This window comes from Lytechinus pictus, chromosome 14, assembly GCF_037042905.1.
Source record: "Lytechinus pictus isolate F3 Inbred chromosome 14, Lp3.0, whole genome shotgun sequence".
Classification (NCBI taxonomy): Eukaryota; Metazoa; Echinodermata; class Echinoidea; order Temnopleuroida; family Toxopneustidae; genus Lytechinus; species Lytechinus pictus.
In genome coordinates, this window is record NC_087258.1 from 22,915,899 (window position 1) to 22,931,577 (window position 15,679).

At 33.8% G+C, this 15,679-nt stretch overlaps 1 protein-coding gene across 8 annotated transcripts in view; it reads right to left on the reverse strand.

Moving 5' to 3' along the window:
- Nucleotides 1–15,410, reverse strand: part of LOC129284016 (uncharacterized) — a 28,142-nt gene extending 12,732 nt beyond the window's left edge. For 2 of the 8 annotated variants that reach the window (XR_010295620.1, XM_064109052.1), the window contains exons 1-6: nt 15,274–15,397; nt 12,150–12,203; nt 10,179–10,232; nt 8,511–8,545; nt 3,876–3,986; nt 3,241–3,345 (exon numbers count right to left, since the gene is read on the reverse strand). Coding sequence is in view for 5 of the 8 variants with exons in the window: in XM_064109052.1 (XP_063965122.1) it covers nt 3,241–3,345; nt 3,876–3,963 (193 nt within the window). In the remaining 3 variants the exon portion in view is untranslated. Of the gene's footprint in view, nt 1–3,240; nt 3,346–3,875; nt 3,987–8,510; nt 8,546–10,178; nt 10,233–12,149; nt 12,204–15,273 lie in introns of all 8 variants that reach the window. The other 6 variants (XR_010295619.1, XM_064109055.1, XM_064109056.1 and 3 more) reach the window with 6 other exon arrangements.
- Between the last annotated feature and the right edge of the window lie 269 nt (nt 15,411–15,679).

The following is a 15,679-nucleotide window of genomic DNA, read 5'->3' on the forward strand; positions in this document are numbered from 1 at the left end:
TGAACTGCGCATCTTTTGCATACTTTTCTTTAAGCATGTGTCTCATGATATTCTTTTGTTTTTGTTTGTAGATTTCCTCATTCTGGTATCTATTTCTAATGATATTCTTTTGTTTTTGTTTGTAGATTTCCTCATTCTGGTATCTATTTCTAATGATATTCTTTTGTTTTTGTTTGTAGATTTCCTCATTCTGGTATCTATTTCTCATGATATTCTTTTGTTTATATCTGAACTTCAAATCTTTTGCATACTTTTCTTTAATCATGTGTCTCATGGTATTTTTCTTTTTCTGCTTGTAATTTTCTTCATTCTGATATCTGGTTTTCATAGTCTCTTTCACTTTTTGTTGGAAGTCTTTATCTGTCATATATCTTGTTTTATTTGCATTAAGTCGACGTGTTTTATATTTCAAATTAGATTGATACAGATTTTTCATGGTAGCACATTGTTTTACCTTAAAATCAGAATCAGATGTGTATTTGTAGTTTCCTTTGACCTTGTTAATTTTTTCCATTCTCCAGATAATATCTTCATGATATCTTGATTTTTTGCTCTCTTTTTTTCCTTTCTTAGGTGTATTTGCATCTTTGACACAAGCCTCTACTTTGTTTTCATATACCCTACCACGAATTTTTCTCATAAACTCCTTTTTGTATTTCATTCTTTGTGTACAACTTCTTTTACGTCTTTTCTGCATTTTCGTACTGCTTCTATCACTTTTCATGTCAGTAATATTTCTTTCATTGATATTTTCCGTTCTCTTAGAATTTCCATCTTTAAGGACAGAACTGTCTCTGTTTATGTCCTGCGATCTAAATTTCTTTGTTACTTGGCAAACATCTATGTTAGCTTCTATTTCTTGCTCCAAAGTATCCAGTTTTCGTTTTCTTGTCAGATTACAACTTCCATTTTTTTCTAAATTCTGTGGCTCATTGGCACACCGATTAAAATCATTAGCATCAGTACTTTCCATACTAATGTCTTTGTCTGCAGGGGAGCTTTTCATAGTCCATGTTGTCGATTCTGAAGCTTCTTTTATCATATTGCTTTCATCACAAAAGATTATGTTATCCACTTCATCAACTGGACTTAATAACTCGTCTTCAACAATTAATTTGTCAGAAAAAACACTTTGTTCTATTGTTCCAACATTATCACAGATATCATTCTCTACGTGTATTGCATTGTCACTCGGTAATGGATCTTGGGGCAATGAAATGCCAGGTAACTGAAAGCGACCATTCAATGTCTCATTCTTGCCGGAAATTGTTCTTGCAATAACACCTGTGATTTCATATTGCGTATATTCAGAGCAACCCAAAGTCCTTGCCAACCTCATACAATGCTTGTGAACACCTTGCCAGCTTGGACTTTCTAGTACTACACTAAAGCCATCCTCTATGAGTAAGCCTCTTGAGTTTCTTGAATGAGAATCAAATACAAAAAAAGATTCAAATGCAGATATGACAACAAAAGTGTTCCCAGAAAATGTTACAAAGCTAGCATTGACATCACTGCATAACTCTTGCTCTAGTGCTTGTTTCAGTGGCAATGAAATTGAGTCCACCAAAGTTGATTCATCTCCTTCTAGCAAACCAGGAATCGATTCACGATATTCAATCTCGAACAATTCATCATAGGCTTCCAAGAGTTTTGGTAGATCAGAAATCAATAAATATTCGTCTTGGCGTGAAACAAACTGCCTTATGTTACGATACAATTCATCCCCGTTGATCAAAATCCTATCCAAATCATCATTATTCCAATCAGCCGCATTTTTCACTTTGCTGTACAACAGAGCTGATAATGAATTAGCAACACATTGCTTTCCAGATGAACAACCAAATCTTTCATGACCTTGATTGAATCTTCCCTGTGCAACTGGTTTGACTCGTGTATCTACTGCTGTACTCACATCTTGTTTTGTTTTTGTGGTCTTTGATGAATCACTACCAAGACTCTTAACAGATTCAACTACATTGAAATGATTATTATCTGTGTATTGTAGAAAAATGCCTCTCTCAGTTGTAATAACATTTATGCTGCCAGGTTTCTTAGCAGAGTACAACTGCCAACACGGTACTTGGTCATTATAAGAATAGATATCAGTATCAATTAAGTTGGCCAATGCACTCATCTCCGTGTCCGTAGCCCAAGTTCCATCTTCCGATATTCTCTTTTCAACAACATATTCTCTGACACTTGTGAACTCACTTCTCAATGTATTCCTGAACATATCGTTAGTTTCTAATAAATGATTAACGGTAAGTCTCCGCAGAATCGCATGATGACGTTCAGTACCGGAAATTCCATACGAAATTGCACGAAAGAAACAGTTGCCATCTCTAATTATAATTTTTATGCACGAAGGAATCCCAATATTCTCGTCTTTATTAAAACTTTCAAGCCAGCTCTTCTGTGCACAATTAATATTCATTTTTTTACAAATCGCTTGTTTCTCATTCATCTCGAGGGGTACAAATTTGAAAGACTTGTCTGGTCTATCGCACATTCCAAGATCTGATACAAACTCTACTTCGTCTCCTGATTCATTCGAACAGATTTCAACTTCATTTTCTTCTTCAACAATGTCTGCTTTGATATCAGATTCCAAGGAAATTTGCACATGAGAGTAATCAATACACTCATCTCCCGTATTCAAAATTGCATTGCTTGTATTTTCGTTCAGTCTTGCATCTGGAACAATTTCAATGTGACACGTTTCATCAAGTACATGCTGTGTACCAATACCCTGACATGACTCTTCACTTTTAATTGAACTACAAGGTATAACTGCAACAGTTTCAATGCTGGTGTCTGAATCTGAATCGATGTAATTCCTACGATTACGTTTGATAGGTGTATCAATGTCAATGTCGCTACCGCTTTCCTCATTCTCTTCAATATCATCCTGCAAATCGACTTGCCTTACTCCATTGGTGACATTCATGTTTTCTGCACTACCGATACTTTGTTTTCTAATTTCACCTGTTCCATTCTCATTTAATGGCATGTTTGGAGGATGACCGTCATTACTGCCTCTTGATTCTCCTTTATCTTTGCCTACTGTGATCGATTTATCAGAATTGTTTGATTGATTAGAAACTTTTTCTTTCTCTGAAGAATTTGTCACTTCATTGTGGATCATATCTGTGTTCAACTCTTTTACTTCCTTCTTTGACGATTTTGAAAAAGTGCAATCGACATCATCTACCCTTTTTTTCACTTTGATAAACTGACCTTTCTTGTTCCTTTGTTTGCCTCCTGCATGAACTCTGTACCGTCTCAAATCCTTCATCTTTCCCAGAATATTACACGTTCTTCGGTTGGAGTGCTTAGCAGAATCTGGTTTCGACAATGGAGACAACTTAGTAGTTACATTAGCATAGGATCGATTTTGCATTTTCTCAAATTCCTTACTGGCATCATTACAAAATTTCATGGAAAGCGGAGATTTCACACTGCAAGCATAAATGCTCAATAGAGTTTCTGCATAGGATTGGACACCAACATGTTTTTCTTCATTTTTCATTTTGTGGTTCTCATCATTCTCTTTTTTCTGTACTGTGTTTTTCCTCTTACGACTTTCATAAAATGTCTTGAATGCTGTGCCAATGTACGTTACACCTGGTTCCAACAATACACCATTGACTGATCTTTCCTGCCTTTTGCCCTGATCATTTCTTTGTTCTGAATTTGATTGCAACCTTTCTTCCCTTTTTCTTGCCATTAGTTTTGCTCTCGTGCATTTTACTTTCACCCAGCTATTGTCAAATTCTTCACTGAGCAAGTTTTGAGACAGATTGTCTGTTACACCATTTTCATATCTGCTACATTGATCTGTAAGCACTGTGCTCTTTTTTTCTTTGACATACCTCTTCCTTGCTCCCTTAACTTGCCTTGTCTGCTTGAAGGTTTTGATGTTCTTATTGCTATTGTCATCATCATCATCATCATCATCATCTGCTTCCATTAGAGGCTCATATCTGTTATAATGAGATGGAATACACTCTCTGTCAAATATGCGATCACCAATGTTGCTATAACCACAACATGAACAAATCCATATCAATCTCTGGTCAGCAAATTTGTTATTGTTCACGTATTCCTTACATGTCACATGGAAATCATTGTTGCAAGATTCACACGTTACGTAGGTTTCATATTCATTGATCTTATCCATGCACAGATAACATTCATCAACATCTGTATTGATCATCGATGTATAATTAGAGAGTATGCTCAAAATTTCATGAACAACTGAGCTGAAATGATCGACAGCCATTTTCAATTTCTCTTCTGCAATAGACATAAAATGCTCAATATTATAATTTTACAGTTCAACTAGTTAATTCCAAATGAATGCCTTGATGTGTTTTCAACACGTAAAATACTCGTATCCAATAACTTTTTTTTTTTCAACAAACGTTGGTTTACAACTGGAATATTGGATGAATATACGGGTTTTGGCTATGAAATTATATAAGCCTCCTTGTATTTCACAAAATACTCTTATCCAATATTTTTTTTTTTCTCAACAAACGTTGGTTTCCTATTGGATGAATTTATGGGTTTTGGCTATTAAATTATATAAGCCTTGTTGTATTTCTTGTACCTTGTTTTCTTACTTCAATTTTTCTACTTTTGTTATATATCAAGCTCGCTTTAACAAAAATGGAAAATCTGTGATTTAATTTTTTCCAGCCACTTAAACCAATTTGTTTTACTTAAGCCTTCTTCTTTTACTTCAATTTTTCTTACTCTTTTCGATACTTGATTTATCAAGCTTAGCTCTTTCTCCAAAAATTTGTAAATGATAAAATATCCTCTTTATAACAGTGTATCTTGATCTTATTCTCTTCAATATTTCCTTTTTTTAATGTACAGGTGATTTATCAAGGTCAATTTCCCTTTTCCAAGCTCTGTTAACTTCTGAATTTTATTTTCTTCCTTCAACTTCGCTCACTTTTTATCAATAAACCAAGCTCAATTCTTTTTTAGATAAAAACAAATTCTCTTATCAAATATTCTCTTTCTAATTTGAAAGCCACTAGTACTTCCCAGTCTTGTTATCTCGATTTGAATTTTCTTTTTCTAATTTATCAAGTTCAAGCCTTTTTTGCAATCTAGAAACTTTTTTATGAAATATTTCTTCGAACTACTCAAGCTCACTTGGATATTTAACTTTATCTTATTAATCAATTTTTTAAAACCCTTTTTTGTTTGTTTTTTCTTCAAACCTCTGTATATAACCAAAAACTCTTTTACTTTAATTACTCAAACTATGTTTTTACCCTTTTTTGTTTGTTTTTTCTTCAAACTTCTGTATATAACCAAAAACCCTTTTATTTTAATTACCCAAACAATATTTTCTACCCTTTTTGTTTTTTTCTTCAAACGTCTGTATATAACCAAAAACTCTTTTATTTAATTATTCAAACTATGTTTTTTACCCTTTTTTTTTTTTTTTCAAACCTCTGTATATAACCAAAAACCCTTTTATTTTAATTACTCAAACAATATTTTCTACCTTTTTTGTGTGTTTTTTCTTCAAACGTTTGTATATAACCAAAAACTCTTTTACTTTAATTATTCAAACTATGTTTTTTTACCCTTTTTTGTTTTTGTTATTTCTTCAAACCTCTGTACATAACCAAAAACTCTTTTACTTTAATTACTCAAATAATATTTACCCTTTTTTGTTTCTTTTTTTTCCTTCAAATGTCTGTAAACTCTTTTACTTTAATTATTAAAACTATGTTTTTTACCCTTTGTTTCTTTTTTTTTCAAACCTCTGTATATAACCAAAAACTCTTTTACTTTGATTACTCAAACTGTTTTTTAACCCTTTTTTGTTTGTTTTTTCTTCAATCCTCTGTATACAACCAAAAACTCTTACTTTAATTACTCAAACTATGTTTTATCTCTCGATTTTATTCTATTCAATTTTCCTTACCTTTTTTCAGTATAGTTCATCAGTCACTTCTTTCTTATGAATCTATGAACTTCTGAGCCTTATTCTTTTATATCAGGTGTGCTTCTTTTCATCAAACTCTGCAAATGATAAAATACCCTCTCTGGAACTACTCGAGCCTACTTGTTTATCTGGATCTCATAAGCTTCAATTATTCTCAATTTACAAACTGTGTTTATAATATATCAAGGCCACTTTTTTTCTTGTTTGCAAAAGTTGTAAACCTCTAGCCTTTTGTCTCTTAGCACAATTTTGATCACTTATTTTCTGATTAACCAGCCTTATTTCTTCCTTAAATAAGAAATATATTTGATCAAATATCCTCTGAAATTATTAAGTCCACTAGTACTTCTCAACCTTGTTTCCTAGACTTCAATTTTATTCACAATACTCTACCTAATCAAGCTCACATCTTTACTTTCAATCTAAACACTTTTTAATCAATATTTTCTTCACAACCACTCAAGCTAACTTGTAATTACAACTTACTCCTATTACTTCAATTCTCCTCACCTTTTTTTCCCTCTAAAAACTCTGTAAATAATCAAATACTCTTTCCTCAACGATTCAAGCCCAGCTGTATCTCTAGACTTAATTGGATATAAATTCTCGTCTCCTTTTTCAGTATATATAATTTATTACTCACTTCTTTCTCTTGAGAGTCTCTAAACTTCTGAATGTTATTCTCTTAATTATATATTCCTCACTCTGCTATCCTAAAAGAAAAATAACCTTAGTAAAATAAACTCTTTCAGATTACTCAACACCACTTGTCCTCTTGACTCCAATTTTATTCACTCTCTTTGTAATTTTTCAAACTCATAAGAAAGAAACACTTTACAGTCAAATAATGAAGTACACGTCTTTATTTTCTCTTTTTTCTTCTGTTTTGTTTTTGTTTTTGCTTTGTTTGGGGGGTTTCACCTCATCTCCTTTTCAGGGGTTTCACCTGTTCTCCGCTTTCTTTTTTAATTTTTTTTGTTTTTGTTTTTCTTGTTATTTTATTTGTTTTTATCGTTATTCTTGTTAATCTCGTTATCTCGTTATCTCGTTTATCTCGTTAACTAGTTTTTTGCTACCAGTCCTCACAATTCTCTTTGACTCAACCAAGCTTTCGTGCAAGGTGCAAGGTCTACTGTCGTGAATTGTGGGGTAGACTTTCTTGGTTTCAGGGGTTTCACCTGTTCTCCTTTTTTTACTAACTTAACAGGAGTTTCACCTGTGTGCTTGTTGAGGGGTTTCACCTCTTCGCCGGTTTTACAGTGGGTTTCACCTGTGCGCCTGTTCAGGGGTCTCACCTGTTCTCCTTTTTTTTATTTTTTTCGTTTGCTACCCACAATTCTTTTTGACTCAACCAAGCTTTCGTGCAAGGTGCAAGGTCTACTGTCTTGAATTGTGTGATAGACTGATTTGTTTCAGGGGTTTCACCTGATCTCCTGTTCAGGGGTCTCACCTGTTCTCCTTTTTTTATTTTTTTCGTTTGCTACCCACAATTCTTTTTGACTCAACCAAGCTTTCGTGCAAGGTGCAAGGTCTACTGTCTTGAATTGTGTGATAGACTGATTTGTTTCAGGGGTTTCACCTGATCTCCTGTTCAGGGGTTTCACCTGTTCTCCTTTTTTAAATTTTTTAGTTTGCTACCCACAATTCTTTTTTACTCAACCAAGCTTTCGTGCAAGGTGCAAGGTGCAAGGTCTACTGTCTTGAATTGTGTGATAGACTGATTTGTTTCAGGGGTTTCACCTGATCTCCTGTTCAGGGGTCTCACCTGTTCTCCTTTTTTTTATTTTTTCCGTTTGCTACCCACAATTCTTTTTGACTCAACCAAGCTTTCGTGCAAGGTGCAAGGTCTACTGTCTTGAATTGTGTGATAGACTGATTTGTTTCAGGGGTTTCACCTGATCTCCTGTTCAGGGGTTTCACCTGTTCTCCTTTTTAAAATTTTTTAGTTTGCTACCCACAATTCTTTTTTACTCAACCAAGCTTTCGTGCAAGGTACAAGGTCTACTGTCTTGAATTGTGTGATAGACTGATTTGTTTCAGGGGTTTCACCTGATCTCCTGTTCAGGGGTTTCACCTGTTCTCCTTTTAAAAATTTTTTAGTTTGCTACCCACAATTCTTTTTTACTCAACCAAGCTTTCGTGCAAGGTGCAAGGTCTACTGTCTTGAATTGTGTGATAGACGGATTTGTTTCAGGGGTTTCACCTGATCTCCTGTTCAGGGGTTTCACCTGTTCTCCTTTTTTTTGAACAATTTTTTTTTTTAGGGGTTTCACCTAATCTCCTGTTCAAGGGTTTCACCTGTTCTCCTTTTCCAGGGGTTTCACCTGCTCTCCTTTTTTTAAATTTTTTATCTTTTTTTTTTTCCAGGGGTTTCACCTGCTCTCCTTTTTTTTGAACAATTTTTTTTTTTAGGGGTTTCACCTAATCTCCTGTTCAAGGGTTTCACCTGTTCTCCTTTTCCAGGGGTTTCACCTGCTCTCCTTTTCTTAATTTTTTTTTTTTTAATTTTTTTTAAATTTTTTTTTTTTAATACCGGGCTTGCACCTGTTCTTCTTTGTTTACGGGAAGCTGTAGAGAGAAGAGAAAGAAACATGAATTTCCCCACCTTCCTGTTTCAAGTGTTGCAACAATGTTTCGCCAGTGCGAGACCAGAAATATATCTCAGCTTCTGTTTCAATTAAAGTAAACAAATACTAAACCTTTGATCTTTTGACTATGAAATCGATAAATAAATAATTATTACTCCAAAAATCAAACATGTATATTGTAAACCTGATCGAATCATGTGACCTTGAGACCAAAAATCTTAATAGATCATTGTCATTTGTATATGTTAAAATGAGCCAAGTTTGAAGTTGATCCATCAAAGGATATTTTAGTTATAACAAGACCGGTCTATTTCTTAGGTATTTTATTGAATTCCATGAGCTTGACTTTTGACCTTGAGACCCCAAATCTAATCAGATCATCGTCACTTGTATATGCATACGTGAGTCAAGTTTAAAGTTAATCTGTCAAAGGGTTTGATACTTATTGCAAGAACAATCTATTTTTTATGTCTTTTATTGAATTGTATGACCTTGATCTTTGACCTTGAAAAAAAAAAAAATCAGTTCATCATTACTTCCATATGCACACATGAGCAAAGTTTGAAGTTGATCGTCAGATTTTTTCGAGTTATAGCGAGAACAGTCTCTTTCTTATGTATTCTATGACCTTGACCCTTTAACCTTGAGATCCCCATAACTAATCAGCTCATCGTCACTTGTATGTGCACACGAGCCAAGTTTGCATATGATCCGGCACAAGAATTCAGACTTATCGCAAAAATGGTCTAGTACTTATGTATTTTAATGAATTTTATGACATTTGACCTTTTACCTTGCAAACCAAAAACTAATCAGTTCAGAGAAGTATCGAGCCAAGTATGAAGTTGATTGGTTGACTGGTTTTTAAGTTAGCGTGAGAACGAAAATGGGAGAGATGGACGGACGGACAACCCGAATACGTAATACTTCCAGCATCCACTTTTAATGGATAGAGGCATTAAAGAGTCCATTCTTATGCATGTCATAGATTTTTTGCTTTGAACCTTTGATCCATCACCCCCATAAGTACAATAGAAACTCGTTAGAAAGAGATCTGATAAAATAATACTCCTGATATAACAAGGTAATATTTTGGACTAAGCTCTTAAATTCTCTTGTTTTTTTAACCCTCATATTATGACATTCCTGCTATAACAAAGAAATTTTGATGTACCCAAGGACCTCGTTATTCTGAATTTCCACTGTAATTACATAATTGTCACTCCCTTATCACATATGATCAAACTTTCAAAAATTGATCAGTAGAATGTTTTTCAAGTAGTGACTTGCCACTCACAATATGAAATGCAAATTCATACCATTTTCAGAAGAGTGTATTGCTTGTTCATTATGAATTAATCTTTTTTATTTAAACTATTATTTCAAAGCTGGTTCGATAGGCTATCTACGTGTATACATTTTAGCCAAGAAAGAAACGAGATACAGAGATAAAGACAAACGGGGAGAAAGAAAAAACATAGCACAAATCTTGTTATATCAGGGTTAAAAAACAAAAGAATATAAAGAGCCGAGACCGAAATATTACCTTGTTTTATCAGGAATATTGTTATATCAGATCTTTTTATGAGTTTCAACTGTACATGCATACTTACTCTAACTTCAAGCAAAATACAGGAACGAACAAGCTATGCTGTAACTTTGGTAATCTACATTGGGAAAAAAAATGAGAGAAAAATAAATTCTTTTATAACACATACATACTCAAACCCACTGCTCTCCTTTTTTTAAAACAATTATTATTTTTCTTTACACAGAGCTAGCACCCGTTCTTGTTTGTTTACGGGTAGCTGTATCGAAAATAAAAAGAAACATAAATTTTTTGTAGTGTTCCAATAATGTTTTATTATTGATGAAGTATTTTTCACAACATGTAACCTTCAGGTCATTGTCACCCTCTAATTAATTTTCAATTAACTTTCAATTAGATGCATGAAAAAGTAAATGTTATTATAAAACCAGTCTATATATAATGTATTATATTGAATTCATGATCATGATCTTTGACCCAATGGCCCTGAAAACTAATTTCATCAATGTCACATCCCAGTGCATATGTAATAAAATTTCCAAATTGATCCTTAAAATTATTTTCAAGTTTTTGCAAAAACAATCTATTTCTTATGTTATCTATTGAATTTGTAAACATAACTTTTTACCCCAAATCAATCAGATCATTGTCATTTTGCAATGAGTATGTGGGCTATTTCAAGAGAAACGAAGACAACGAGTCCAAAATAGGGTCAAAATTCTAACTCATTTTTATTGTATGAAATTATTCTCAATTTAAAGCTTAGATAGTACCTCATTAATTTAGAAAATTTAAAAGTGTGACATTGTCAACAACCTTCATGATCTGTCAAAGGGTTTGAGAGTTACATGTATTTCAAGAACGGTCTATTTTTTAATGTATTTTATTGAATTGTATGACCTCAACCCTTGACCTTGAAAACAAATTATAATCAGTTCATCATCACTTCCATATGCAGACATGAGCCAAATTTGAAGTTGATCGTCAGATTTTTTTGAGTTATCGTGAGAACAGTCTTATGTATTCTATGATCTTGACCATTTAACCTTGAGATCCCTATAACCAATCAGCTCATCATCACTTGTATGTGCACACACAAGCCAAGCTTGCAATTGATCTCTGAAAGGAATTCAGATTTATCGTGAAAATTGTCCATATCTTATGTATTTTAATGAATTCTATGACCTTTGACCTTTTACCTTGCGAACCAAAAACGAATCAGCTCTTTGTCACCAAGATAAATATCGAGCCAAGTATGAAGTTGATCAGTTGACCAATTTTTAAGTTATCGTGAGAGTGAAAATGGGAGAGATGGACGGACGGACAACCCAAATACATAATGCTTCCAGCATCCACTTTTAATGGGTGAAAGCATAAAAAGTCCATTCTTATGCATTTTATAGATTTTTTTACTTTGAACCTTTGACCCATCACTCCCAAAAGTTCAGTAGAAACTTGTTAGAAAGAGATCTGATAAAATAATATTCCTGATATAACAAGGTAATATTTTGGTCTCAACTCTTATTACTCTGTTGTTTTTTTTAATCCTGATATAATGACATTCCCGCTACAACAAGGAAATTTTGATGTACCCAAGGACCTCATTATACCAAATTTCCACTGTAATTACATAATTGACACTCCCTTATCACATATGATCAAACTTTCGAAAATTGATCAGTAGAATGCTTTTCAAGTCGTGACTTGCCACTCACAATATTAAATACAAATTCATACCATTTTCAGAAGAGTGTATTGCTTGTTCATGTATGAATTAATCTCTTTTATTTAAACTATTATTTCAAAGTTGGTTCGATAGGCTATCTACATGTATACATTTTAACCAAGAGAGAAACGAGATAGAGAGATTAAAGAAAAACAGGGGGAGAAAGAGAAATAATAGCACAAGTCTTGTTATATCAGGGTTAAAAAACAAAAGAATATAAAGAGCCAAGACCAAAATATTATCTTCTTTTATCAGGAATATTATTATATCAGATCTTTTTATGAATTTTGACTGTACATGCATACTTACTCTAATGTCCAGCAAAATACAGGAACGAACAGTCTATGCCGTAACTTAGGTAGTCTATAATGGGGAAAAAAAATGAGAGAAAAATAAATGCTTTTATAACACATACATACTCAAACCCACTGCTCTTCTTTTTTTTTTAATTATTTTTTTTTACATAGAGCTTGCACCTGTTCTTGTCTGTTTACGGGTAGCTGTAGAGAAAATAGAAAGAAACATAAATTTCCCAAGCTTCTTGTTTTCGAGTGTTCCAATAATGTTTTATTATTGATAAAGCAATTTTTTCAAACATGTAACCTTCAAGTCATTGTCACCCTCTTATCAATTTTGAATTAACTTTCAATTAGATGCATGAAAAAGTAAATGTAATATTATAAAAACAATCTATTTATTATGTATTACATTGAATTCATAATCATGATCTTTGACCCAATGAACTGAAAACTAATTTTAAAAATGTCATATCCCTGGGCACATGTAATCAAACTTCCAAATTGATCCTTGGAATGATTTTCAGGTTATTGCAAAACAATCTATTTCTCATATTATGTATTGAATTTGTAACCCTAACTTTTTACCCTCAAAATGAATCAGATCATTGTCATTTGGTAACGAGTCCATGATTCAAGTTTCAAATATGAGTAAAATAGTTTCCAAGTTATGGTAAACAAAAAATTGACGAATCTTCAACCGTGTGCGGTCGAAATGCATGCCTCCGCCAGTGCAAGACCAGAAATATATCCTAGTTTCTGTTCAAATAAAGTTTAAAAAAATACTAAACCTTTGATCTTGTGACTATGAAGTCTTGTCAAATAACTATTTCCCCAAAAATCAAACATGTAAAGTTGATCGAACCATGTTACCATGAGACCAAAAATCTTAAGATCATTGTCATTTGTATATGCTAATATGAACCAAGTTTGAAATTAATCTGTCAAAGGGTTTTAAAGTTATTGCAAGAACGGTCTATTTTTGATGTATTCTTTCTAATTGTATGATCTCGACCTTTAACCTTGAAATAAAAAAAATCATCAGCTAATCATCACTTGCATATGTACACATGAGCCAAGTTTGAAGTTGATCAATCAATTTTTTTTAGTTAACGCAAGAGCGGTCTCTTTCTTATGACCTTGACCTTTAACCTTGAGACCCCCAAAACTAATCAGTTCATCACCACTTGTATGTGCCAAATGAGCCAAGTTTGCAATTGATCCATCAAAGAATTATTGATTTATCGCGAAAATGATCTATTTCTTATGTACTTTATTGAATTCTATGACCTTTGACCTTCTACCTTGGGAACAAAAACTAATCAGCTCTTTGTCGCCCAGATAAGTATCATCGAAGGTGTGCAAAATATTTGCTTGGAAAACTCGACATTGGGTTTTTCAGAACAAATATTCTGCACACGCGAAGATCAAGACTAGTACGTGCGATCGTGTGAGATCGGCTTTCTTTGTTGTGCAAAAGGCAGTATTGTGACATCACAAATTAACACATGAAGTCATGGCGATATGTGGGTATCGAAGTGAAAATCACAGCGCTGGGTAAGAATTGTTGCTTTCTTTTCATCTTTTTACCGAATGAATAATGCGATCCACCCTAGCATTTAAAAGCATCGTGATGATGAAATTTTTTATATGATTCTTGAAATGATGATCAAGACCCTTTAACACTTTGGTTAAAATTTCCTGCCCGGGTCATGAATCAAACAACTATTCTTACATTTTGTAAAAAATCTACAAATGTTTTCATGTGTTAATTTGTGCTGTAAAATACTGCAATTTGCACAACAAAGAAAGCCGATCTTACCCGATCACACGCACTAGTCTTGATCTGAAGGTGTGCAAAATATTTGCTTAGAAAACCCCACGTGTAACCATTACGTTTTTCCTAACGAAATATTCTGCACGTGTACGCGAAGATCGAGACTAGTGCATGTGATGGGCGAGATTGGCTTTCTTTGTTGTGCAAATGGCAGTATTGCGACGGCAAGAATTAACACATGAAAACATGGTGACACGTGGATATTGAAGCGAAAACCATAGCACTGAATAAGAATTGTTACTTATTTTTCATCTTTTCACCGAATGAAAAATGTGATCCACCCACGCAAAAAGTGTTCGGAAGTTAAGTAAAATATTTTAACCCCTCTAGTTTTTTGTAAAATGTGTAGATTTTTTATAAAATGTTAGAATAGCCGTTTCTTTACATGAGCCCGCAAGAAATTTTAACCAAGACTTTAAAGTGTCATGAAGACCATATCAAAAATGATATACAAATTTTCTCATCACGACGCTCTTAAAGCTAGATCCACCCACGCAAGAGCTGTTCTGTCATTAGTACAATGTTTTAACCCCTCTATTTTCTTTTGGATAAATGTGTAGAGTACCTCTAGATTTATTACAAAATACTAGTAGAATAGTTGTTTGTTTACATGCCCCAGACAGAAACAGACTAAATAGCATGTAAATAAGACCTGCTGTGAAGTGAAACTTAGCAGTACACAACACAAATTGTAAAAAAAGGTCTTAAAATATTATTATTATAACAAAACTAGTAAAACTAGGCCGATGATGACAGCACACAAGAACAAATAGTAAAAATAATTCTTAAATTAAAATATGATTAGGAGTCTAGACTCTAGTCTAGGCATAGAATCTACTGTACCGTAACAAAAAATATTAAAACAGATGAATGATCCGTCTTCCATTTAGAGACTATCACCAGAGAGAGTAGGGCCCTACTCAAATCTTTAATTTTGAAAATATTTTTTGTGTTTGGCAACGAGTTTTCAATTCTAGGGGGCCTTGCAAATACAGCAAATAACATAGCCTTTTATAGGGCCTAGGCTTGCAAAAATTAGACCGAAAAATCTGTCTATTTTGGTCACGATATGTTCCGCTGAGACTTCGTCTGGCCTCACGGAATCCCTCCCGAGTCCCTACATAGACCGAAGTCTCCAATACGCACCGCTGTAGTGAAGGCCTTAAGCACTGCTATAGGAAAGCGGGTGAGGCGGGGTGAGGTACCTCACCCGACACTGGCATTCAAAATTTAACTCCGCAGAACATCAAAAGAGGATTTGTATATCTAAAATGATATGTAATAATAACAAGGGACTTACCAGATTTTTCATATTTTGAAGATTTCAATGAAATATCGGCCTATAGCCAATGTACTTCTCATCGATGTGCTTCGCAGCGATGTGGGAGCGTCAACCATATACGTGTGCCGAACTTCGAACCCCTGCGCTGCTGCATCAATTTGAAACTTTGAAATGCAGCTTGGATTACAGTACAGGCGCACGTGCGCCACAACGCCCAGTTGTGATGATCACGTCTCAAGATGGCGCTATACTACTTATCGCAGGGAAATTGTTCTTCGCTCTTTCAGGAACAAAAATATTATCCCATGTTAATTGTTCTTTGTGAAATGACTGTCTAGCTTTTTTGGAAAAAAAGAGAAAGAAAGGAAAAGGGGGAAAGAGGATTACAATATAATATTAAATAACTGTTATCATCGTCATTAGC